Below are 10732 nucleotides of genomic sequence, written 5' to 3' on the forward strand. Positions count from 1 at the left end.
AACCTCTAGTGGCTCCGGGAGCTTCCTGACAGATCTGTCCCATCTTCAGCAGGAAACAAGGGGAGGACACAGGACAAAACCCAGCAGCACCAAAGCCCTGTTGTGGAAGAAACCCCACTTCCTTCCAGAGAGGTACCAGAACAGGCAAGGGATAATCTGTACACTGTTCCTGGTCACCTCAGTCTGAGCATGACACCTTCAGCAAAGGAAGCTTTATCTGCCTTGTTACTTGGATGTAGTGCCATTGACTGAACTCTGGTTAAATAACCCAGGTGATCACACACTGAGCATCCAAGATTCTGTCTTTTCCTGGAATCCACTTGAAAGGCAGCTCCTAACCAACATGCTTTTGTCTGGGACAAGCAACAAACTCCTGTCATCTGAGAGGACTTGAGCACTACCATTGTGTTCACTAATTTGCTCAGTTACCCCCTCCACACCCCAGACTCTCTAGGTACATCCCAGCTCTGCCAGGAGCCTTGAATGTCTTCTCTGCAAAAGTACCACCACCACATGACACACAAGAGTTTAATCTGACACAGTCAGAAGGATTCAACAGGCATCCTCCACAATCACCAGCTTCAAAACACTGAGATCAAGTCACACTGCACTTTTGTAAGCTATATTGTAGACAAAAATACATTTTGAGTTGAAATATGAAGAGACAGCACTGCAGGAGCAAAGCTTCAGTACACTTAAAGCCAAGGACTTTGATAAGGGCTAGTTTGGAGTGTGGAGGCGATTCACCTGCTCCCCAGGGGAGAAGACACATGGTTTCCTATTACCAAAGTGCCACCTCAGTGTGCATTCTACTAGACATACAGTCATTCAGCAAGTTTTCCAGCTTGACAGAAGTTGTCAGAGCTCAAGTGGGTTACAAACAGCTGCTCTCAAAGCAGAAAAGCATTTCACAGACAACAGAAAGGCACCAGCATTTGCAGCAGTCAGAACAGCATCCTTTGCTCAATAATCCACAACAGTACAGCTGGGGCCAGGAATGCCCTTGCTTACATCCCATGCAGAGTAATACAAACCCATGCATTATTCTTAGCTGCTTTGTGGGCCTTGTTATGATGCTTTCTTGAAACCTTTTAGGATGGGGTAGATGTTCTCAAATGCCTCGTAGATTTCAGAACGCTCTTTTGCTCCTAGAAAGACATTTAGGGGGGAAAAAAGCCACAACACAAGAACAGGTTAAGAATTAACTGATTGTTGAGAAGAACTGAGTGCAGCTGAAGCCTAGTAAGGTCACAAACCATGAAGAAACACATGAGTTTAAAAGCAACTTACTACTGATTTAAGGCAGAATTTATATGATGCTTCTGCCACCTCACAAGCCAAACAGGAGCTGGCTTCTCTGGGTGGGTGCAAAAGAATGACTTAAGCAACTGAGAGGAATCATGGTATCAGAAGCAGCTCCATACACTGACAAGGTAAGTGGAAAGATAGAAAAAGAAACCAAGGGCATTTATTCCAACACTGGAAGTTGATCCACAGTTTAATTTTCCTCCTCCCATTCTGAGCAGCTTTTATATTCTTAAGCTTTGCCAGGGCACCTGTGAGTTCAAAGCCAGCCTTTTCCATTTCACCACAAGCAAGCCTTTAACACAGTCTTGTACACTAACTGTATTGCAGGAGCATTTCTTGCCAGTGATGCTGCTCTGCCATGCTAGTGTAGCAAACATTAGCTACAAGGAGGCCACCTTTAAATAAATGAGCTGTTGGATTAAGCAGCACTCAGGGTGTGCAACAGGACACATTTGGACATGACTATTTGATCTGCATTACTACAGGTTTATAGTTTTGAAAGTGAAGTTGCTTTCAAGTTGATTTCTTGATGAGAGGAAAAGCCTCACAGCCCAGCAGATTCAGTTTTGTCATTACAGTTGGGCACAGTGTTCATGGACAAGGATGTACCCAAGTCCTTCTGGGCCAGTGAGACTGGCCAGTATGGTTTTACTGGAGCTAAGGGGTGGGGGGGAGGCATTTCAGCTTTGTACTGGGCACCCTGTTCTTCAGTTAACTGAGCTCATTCATGAATCTCTGGCGAAGGCAGGCGCTTCTCTTGCCTTTCACATACCTCTCAGCTGTGTTGCTAACATACATACAGCATTCAGGTCCTCAGGGAACAAGTACCATTTACCTTTCAGTACAGCTGGATAAAAGGGCTTCCCTGAGCTTTACAAAAGAATGTGTTGGGAACAAGCCCTCAAAAATTCAACTTTTTTTGATACAAGATCTGAGCAAGCAACTTATTCAGCAAGGCTTTTGTCTCCTAAGTGTTTTGCCAAATGGTCTGGAACAAGCTCTTAGATCTCCACCCTTTCCTCTAATAATCCCAACTAAATGCTGTCAGTGAAGTGGTTTAAGAAGTTGGCTTCCTGTCCAAGCAGTTTTAAATTGCTTATTGTGATACTTGTATTTAAGTGTCCGAGCAGTTACCAGCATGTCAGCATCCTGCTGGGATTCTGTACATTGACACCTGGCATTCTGCTTTCAATAAGAGATGCCCAAGTTTAACCACATGGAAGTCTGAGCTGTGCTACAAAGCAGTGAGCTTCTCCTGCAGCAGCACTGGTGTTGTTATCAGCAGAAAACACAGATAAGCAGCAGGAGACATTAAAAAGACTGCTGAGTGGCTTTTCTGCAGCAAGATATTAGTTTAGCTAATGTTTAATTTAAACACTTTCTCAGATGTGGTGGCACTTGATTACAGATACACAGGGGGAGGGTGCTTACCAGTCAGGACAACTTTCCCAGACACAAAGATAAGCAACACTATCCTTGGCTTGACCATCCTGTAAATTAGGCCAGGAAACAGTTCAGGTTCGTAGCTGTTCCAAAGCAAGAAGGCAGGGTTAGTAGAATGCACATTTAGCATTGCATGCATAAAGTGCTCTTCAATTACATTAAAAATAATTAAACCCACAGGCTTTAGCTGGCTACCCAGAGAAAGGTCAGGTGTAGGTGGCTTCAAGAGAAGCCTGGCAATCCCAGCTGGAGCTGGTAAGAGTTCCTCATGCTTAACTTTTACAGGCTTCTGAGCCACTTCTGAAGGTGATTTTCCTTGGCCTCAAAACCATCGTGGCAACCTCCAAACAGTTCTCAAACCCTTCTTAGTCTGCAAAGAGCCCTTATCAGAGAGCATCTTGTGCAAATAACTCAAGATGACAGCCAGGTCAATCTTTAATATGGTAGTCCCCAAATTAAGATGCAAAATATTGTGATGCTCAATGCATGCAATGCCAATAAGAAACACAGCTGAATTTATTTTGTCAGTGCTGGAATCTTCATCCTTTCCTCAGTGAGGACAATACCCAGTTCTGAGGAAGTCCATCTTGTTCAGCATGCCCATTACTCAATTACACATTTACTTCAAACTGATGGCTGATAAGGAATCCAGAGGGGAAGAACCAGAGCAATATCCCAGAAATATGCTGTATTTTCAGCTCTGTGTTTTGAAGCTGTGGTCTGACTTGATGCCTGAAGGTTAGAAACCTTATCCTTGCAGCTCAGCTTTGGTTTAATGGGGGTTAAGAGGCCCACTTAGTATTAACAGTTCACAGTGGAACCCAGTCTGTGCCCTTGCTCAAGTAGCTTAAGAGCTGCTCCAATTAAACCTGAAGTGTTTAATCAAGACTGGTTGTTTTCCTGTTGATGTGGACAGCAGCAAAGGAAAACACCACTAAGGTTTGATAATCGCACTTGGCAATAACACACTAGTAAAACTGATCACCAGCACTGCTCAGGCTGATGGAGGTTTCTGGTGGCCACTGCTGATCTGTAGTAACACCAGATTGCACCCACAACTTTCAGAGAAAGCTTTTACAAAGGAGAATATCTTCATTAACCAACTGAGCAAAGAGCCCAGGAGCTTCTGCAGCCCATCATCTTAAGCAGAGCTAACATACATCCCCCAGAAGTGACTCAACACTGGTGAGGTATGCCCCCAGTTACAGAGGGTCTAAGGCTGGGCTTTCTGGTGTCCCTGCAAGGAGAAGGTGGTGAGTAACACACAGGAGGGCAGATGAGAAGAGCTCTTCAGCACTGAACAGTGTCAGTTGTGGGTTCAGGCTCCAGAAGCTTTACTGTCAGCTGCTGTGCATCACCCTGGCAACAAAGCAGAGGGTCAGTTGGGCCTGTGCCCTCTCAGGAGTTCCTTCAGAAGGGAAACCTGACTATCTTTATTGTAACACACAGCATCCACAGCCACTTCATGCTTGCTGAGCCAGCGAGCACATCTCTTGGTGAGCAAAAACCATAACTGGGCACCAGGCATCCAGCAGTCCCTCTCTGGCAGGCTGCACAGCCCCAGGCTGGGAGCCTGTCTGCAGCTCACAGGGATGCTGCTGCAGGTGGCACAGGCTTGTAGCTCTGACTTCCACATACCTGCTGAACTGCTGGTGGGTGAGCACCAAGCCTTCCAGCCGGATGGGGAACCTCACATCACAGCTCCCAACCATGTTCTGGATCTTGAAGTCCAGGAACTTGGCGGGGAAGCCCAGCTTCTGCACCACACGCGCGTACTTCCTGGCTGCCAGGCGCGACTGCTCCTCGCTGAGGGGAGAGCAGGAGGGGAAGGCAGCTTGCATTAGTGCTCTCTTCTGCTCTCCAGATGGAAGGCAGTTTAGAACCACCACCCTGCTAATCTGTGCTCCAGAAAAAGATCTGCTGCTGCTCAAAATAGCAAGCCTCTAGCCCCAGAGCCACCTCAGCGAGCTAAAGGGAAGAAGGCACTGTGTCATTCCTTTTCCTGAGGTCTCTCTGAACACACTGTTGCATCACCCAGGAGTTCCCTTACTCAGAGGGGTTTTTTCAGGTCCTTACAACAGCTTCTCAGAGCTGTGCCAAGTAGACTGCAGGCACCAGTATGACCAACTAGCTACTTAGAGGGGGGGGGGAGTTGGAGAAGAGATCTCCTAACCTGTAAGTTAATGCATTATCTCATTGACAGGTTAGGGACATAAAAACCAAGGCAGCTGCTGAACTTGATGAAAAAAAAGCTTCAGAGTACAGAAATAAGCTTAGTTTTCTTCCAGTTCCCATTTCCTCTAGAGGCAGATGTGTTGACTGGTGAACAGACACTGACAAGAGACTTGACAGACACAAGTTATGTCCTAACTCACTTTAAAAAAATCAGTGAGAAATGCAAATAACCCCCTTAATTCCTGGGCATTTTAGCAGCTTCTCTGCTAATGTCTGCTCAGCTCAATCTATATTCAGGGACAGAAGCACAGACTTCAGGAGTTACTCTTATGAAGAAAGCTAACCATTTTTTCCAATGCAGATCATTTTTCTTGCAATTATGACAGCCCTTTGCCAGGCAATTTATACAAGGCTTTTCCAATACATTTCATCAGAATATAGGTGTAGCTGCAAGACCCAGACCTCTAGAAGTAAGGCTAAAACCAAACCAAATACCTCTTTGCTCCTGTGCAGACCATTCTTCCTGAGCTGAAGATGAGGGCTGTCGTTCGTGGCTCCCTGATTCTCATGATCACAGCTGCAAACCTCTGCAAATTCAAAGGAAGACCTTGCAGTCCAGCTGAGGGGTTTAGCTGGTACTGCACCACTGCTCATTCTTTCAAAACACAGTCACTTCCAAAGCTCCACACAGCTCACCTTTGCTTTCTGTGTTTACCTACCACCCTGGAGCTGTTCTCCAGCCCCTGTCACTAGGGGGTTTAAGACTACAACCTTGTCCCTCATTTTTCTTGAGCAGTCTGGAGTCACTTCCAGAAACCCAATCTATTCCCAGGAAATTCCTGCAGGCTGGGCCACTTCCTTCAGGTATCATTAATACCAGTCTGACTCCAGCACTTCAATTCAAATAAGGGGTTTAAAACCCTGCAGCCCCTCACCCCAGAGAGGGCTGCTTCAGCCCTTTCAGCTGGAGGTAGCTGGTGATAAGTGGGAGAGTTCATCTCCTTTAACAGCTTGGTAACATCTCATTGCTAGGGTTTTATTCAAAGAAAAAAGAAATCGTTCCCTTGTGGTGCCCCATCTCTCTTCATTTAAGCAGCCAAGGATTTTATGGCTTTCCCCAGGGGTCAAGACTGGACTGTCAGAAAAGGACCAGAGCTCTCTATCCATCAGCCCTGAGGATGGGGAGCACAGGTAAAGCTTTGAGCCCTTAAGACTTACCTTTGGGTTATACTCTGCGTTTCTGGCATGCAGAGCTATGTTCTTCAGGTCGAGTTTACAGGCCAAGTTCACAGTTGACACTATGTTCCTGAGGAGGAGAGGGGGATTTTCTTACTGCAAAGGCAAGCCACTGAAAAGCCAATCCCCAACATTACCAGCTTCCAGTGAAGTCACACTTTGATTAATAGTTGCCATCAACTCATTTCCTGCCTGCTTTCCCACTCTAACATTAAGCTGCCTTTCACAGAACTTGCATAATACCAAAATTAGAGTTTGAGCTAACAAGGCACAAAATTATTAGTACCCCAAACACTAAGTTTGTGTGCCTTCCAATAACTACTAGTCTTTGACAGCTTTGCATTGCATTTGCAGTTACTTCAACACCCTTAAGGTAGATAATGGTCTGCTGAAGTAGTATAAACTACTCCATGGTTGCTCTAGCCTAGACAGGATCTTTTAACAAGGCCAGAATTTCTCACTCCTCATTAGTGCAGTACTCAGCTGCCTTCCAATATCCTCAGTCCTCTGAGTAGAGGTGAAGTAAATGAACTAACTGCCCCTAGTATTTTGGGTGGGCTTAAGACAAACTGTGCTTGCCACTTTCTAAGTGAGAAGTCAGAGCTCTACCTTGAAGTTTAAGCAACACTGGGACTATTACATGTGCTACACTATCCAATACATAAACTTACTGTAACTGAGGAACTATGCCAGAGCTTTCTGAGGCAGGTGGCACTGGAGTCATGGGAGTCATTGGTGCCAGAGGACAACACACACCAGATGCACCAGGAGATGGCTGAGTTGCATCTGGATACGACAAGCTGCTTTCATCCATGGAGACACCACTGTCCTCATTCCTTGGCATTGACCCATCAAGCTCTTCTTGCGTTTCGTGACCATCTCCAGATGAATTTTGTTCTTGGTTATCCTGGGTGATGTCTGGAAGAAAGCTGAGATCCACAGAGGAGAAGTCTGTAGGAAGCTCTTTCGGTGGATTGAATTGGGAACTGAACAGCACATCTTCAGTTGTTTGAATTGGAAGGTCTACATCATAAGGGCTCATGGCAGTAAACAGCTGGGGACTAGCTGAGAGGTCATCCTTAAATCCAGGAAAAAGTGTCATTAAGGATCTTGTATTAAAACATTTACTTTAACCAGGAGACTAAATTAAGATTAACCCTCAGCAAGGAAGCTCCAATCCTTCCCCCCCACCCCCAATACATATTACAGCAGAGCTCAGATTTGAAAGCATGTCCTTCACTTGTCTACGAGCATATAAAAATCCAGATAGCTTCTACAGTGGTGGTATACATTCCCCTGCCACGCTTCAGGGGCAGTCCAGAATCCTCCTGTGTTACCACAAATTGATAAACACAATATATCTCCAGCAGCAACTGGACTGACAGTGGTGGTGATTCGCCCTTCACAGCCCTCATCGTGTCTCAGTTCCATACATAACCAACAACAACCACTCCTGAGTTTTTCCAAGGTAGATAGCTGGCACTTTCTGGCTGGCTTTAGCTCCCACATTAATATTACTACTATTCACCCTCTCTGCTACCAGGGGACAGCATCGGTGTTGTGCTGGATTTGTGCAACAGAGGGCAGCAGCTCACAGAATCCCGAGCAGTCTGTTCTCTTCAGTTGCTGGAGGTCACCAGACTAATTCAAGTGAGACACAGCAAAGCCAGCTTCCTTTCCCAGATGCAGCATGCCACATATCTGCAAGTCCTTGCATACTAATGCCCTTTTATCAGCTATTTATTAAAAGCTATTGAAAAGGCATCATAATATGGAAGAGGCAAGAGTTTAGGGAAGTATTTATTCTCTTCTCTGTTAGGGCACAAGCCTCTAGTTAGTGGAAAGCTTCTTCCAAGAAGGTTATTTCTGCCACTGCAGGTGACAGCTTGGACTAGATGACCTATACAAGAGATATTGTTTCATTTAGGCATTTCTGGGCTTGACAGCCAAAACCACCTTGAAAAATCCAAGCACAAATCAGACCAGGGAAGGGTGCACAAGACAGAGGCCCTCGAGTTGGTAGCAACTGCCCAGGCTCCTGTGGGAGCAGGGCTTCCAGATCCATGCTTCCCAGCCCTGAGCCAGGGCTGTGCTGAGCAGCTCACTTAGCAACACAACGTGCTCAGGGGGAGAGCTCTGCTCTTACTTACTCTGCAGTGTAGTTGCCTGCAGATGCTCAGAAAGCTCTTCCCAAGTGACAAATCCTCCTACAGGACACTTACTCCCTTGAACACAGACGTGATGAGGTCTAACTCTGAAAGCATCATGAGCACCTTGTTTCAAAACTATTTCTAAACCCAATTCCTAGGTGCAGAGCCCCACACAAGATCATTTGGGGCAGAATGCTACTGGGTAAGTCTAGGTACTCCTTAACTCTTTGGAAGATCAGATCCAAGAGCACAATCTGAGAATTGAAGAGGTCAGATACAAATATATTAACAGTCACACATAATATCCTATAGCACAGCTAAAATGCTTCTGTTTGAAACAGAGATGTCTCAAGTTAGTAACAGGGGAAGGAAGGCAGGCACAGTCTCTGCAAGACCTCCAGTGGACTAAGGCTTAGCTGTCAGGAGCTAACTAGGAAAGTTTTGTATGAACCATGATGCAGAGGAGGGAGTACAAAAATCCCTCATCCCTGTGTGCCTGTATGACTACTGCTCACACAGCATACCAGGGGCATCAGAGGAGGTGAGAAACCCAGTAGTAAAAAAGAAAGAAGCTGATGGAGAAATGAGTGGTGTATGAGGGCAGAAACATTAGACAGCTGAAAAGTGAATCCAGAGAAGTCAACTGCATAATGTAGATAGAAATAGAAAGCAAATATTTTCTCATCAGGTTTCTATAGTCTATGTAACTGGCCTGGAAAAAGAAAGCCCTTATAGGGTTAATCCTGGGGAGGATTGCCTCCTTGTTAGACAGATGCTTGGAGGCTGTGAAAGGGGGCACAAGACCATGTTTATATCAGGCTGGCTGCCAAGGGTTATTGCTATAGACTCTAGGTTAATTAACTTCACTGAAGGCCCCATCAACTGCATGGCTTTGGCCATCTCCCAGCAGCTCCAGGAAGGAGCTTTCACACATTGAGCCTGTCTGAGATCACTCAGCTTGGGGCAGCCTGAGAGCAAACAGCCATTTCCACTTCCACTGCAGGAATCCCTGCAACCCAGGTACACACAAACCAAACTCAGCAGCTCAAGCAACAGACTCCTAGTTTTCAGATCGTTTTTACAGGTTTTTTTCCCCTTTCTGTAGGGGTGTCCCACATTATCTGCTGTTACCAAGGGTCTCAGCAGGTCTGAGGTACAAAGAGCTCAGCAGCACTTGTAACCCCCGGTCACAGCTCCCATCACACACTTCGTGGCGCTGCACTGAGGGCTGTACTGGCTGCCGGGAGGCTGTCTCCGGGTCTAAACACCCTGTGCTAAACTTGTTTCCCGAGCCAAAAAGCAGTTTTCAACAGGACACACATAAAGAACCTGTGCTCCTCGGGGGAAGGCGATGCTGAGCTGGGGAGCCCAGCCCCCTGCTAGCCCCACACCCTGCAGCCTCCACAGCCAGCCAAGACCAGGATGCCTCATCCTACACACCCTTCTGCCAACGAGCAGGGAAGGACCCGAGGCTCCAGCCCTCTCAGCGCCCTGGACACGGGCTGGCCCGCGCAAACAGCGTCCCACAGCAGCGGCTTCAACGCAGCAGCTGAAAGCGACCCGTCCCCCCAAAACCCCGAGAAACCCACCCCCCAGCAGAGCCCCCCGCCCCGCCCCAAGGGCCCTTGCAGCCCGCTACCCCCTACTCAAGCCTGCAGCGCAGCAGCGCGCAGCCCCGGGGCACCTCCGGCTCTGGGGAATCCCCATCCCCGGGGAACCCCCGGGAGTCCCCAGCCCCAGTGCGTCACACTTGCGGCGCGGGCAGGCGGGTGCGCCCAGCGTAGCGTTGGTGGTATAGTGGTGAGCATAGCTGCCTTCCAAGCAGTTGACCCGGGTTCGATTCCCGGCCAACGCAAAGCTCTGTTTTCTTTTCAACTCATTGTTTTCGGTAAGTTTCCCTGCCCTACCTGCCCCTCGCAGCGCTCCAGGTACCGCTCCAGCGGCGACGCGCCGTCCATGGGCGCAGCCGCCCGCCCAGGCTTCCCCCGCCTCCCCCGGGGCTGTTTTTAACCAGGGGCTCGTTGGGGACCGCAGCCCAGCGCAGCTGGTTTCAAGCTCCCGGGCGCTGCGCTCCCTCCCGCCTCTGATTTTGACCTTGAGCCTCTGGCCTGCTCTTGGCAGGGCTGTCCGCAGGGGCTTGCTCCATCCTGAGGGAAGAGAAACATTGGGGACCAACCCTATGCCCTACATGAGCCTCCAAACAGCCTGTGCCTGAGCTCCCCTGAGCCTGGGGGGGCTGAAGATAAATGGGGAGTTGGAGCTGTGCCTTAGGGTTTGTAAGGATAGTGCTTTGCTTCTAGCTGGTGCAAGTGTGGTGTGCCCTTAATTTCTCCCACCTGCCTTGTCAAGTGCAATGAGGCACATCTGGTCCTCTGAGTGGAGCCCCAGCCCAAGGTGATAAACCTCAAATGGGATGTTGC

The 10732-nt window shown here is 47.8% G+C and overlaps 1 protein-coding gene across 1 annotated transcript; it reads right to left on the reverse strand.

The window, feature by feature from the left end:
* Positions 1-1068: 1068 nt before the first annotated feature.
* TBPL2 (TATA-box binding protein like 2) lies at positions 1069-10270 on the reverse strand (the record flags this gene model as incomplete). The annotated part of the gene is made up of 7 exons (XM_084270381.1): positions 1069-1148; positions 2740-2834; positions 4390-4557; positions 5422-5513; positions 6145-6232; positions 6834-7240; positions 10220-10270. The coding sequence occupies 7 exons, from the start codon at positions 10268-10270 to the stop codon at positions 1069-1071; spliced, it is 981 nt and encodes a 326-aa protein (XP_084126507.1).
* Positions 10271-10732: the final 462 nt, after the last annotated feature.

Source organism: Gallinula chloropus, assembly GCF_964237585.1.
Source record: "Gallinula chloropus genome assembly, chromosome: 14".
In the NCBI taxonomy this organism is placed as follows: domain Eukaryota; kingdom Metazoa; phylum Chordata; class Aves; order Gruiformes; family Rallidae; genus Gallinula; species Gallinula chloropus.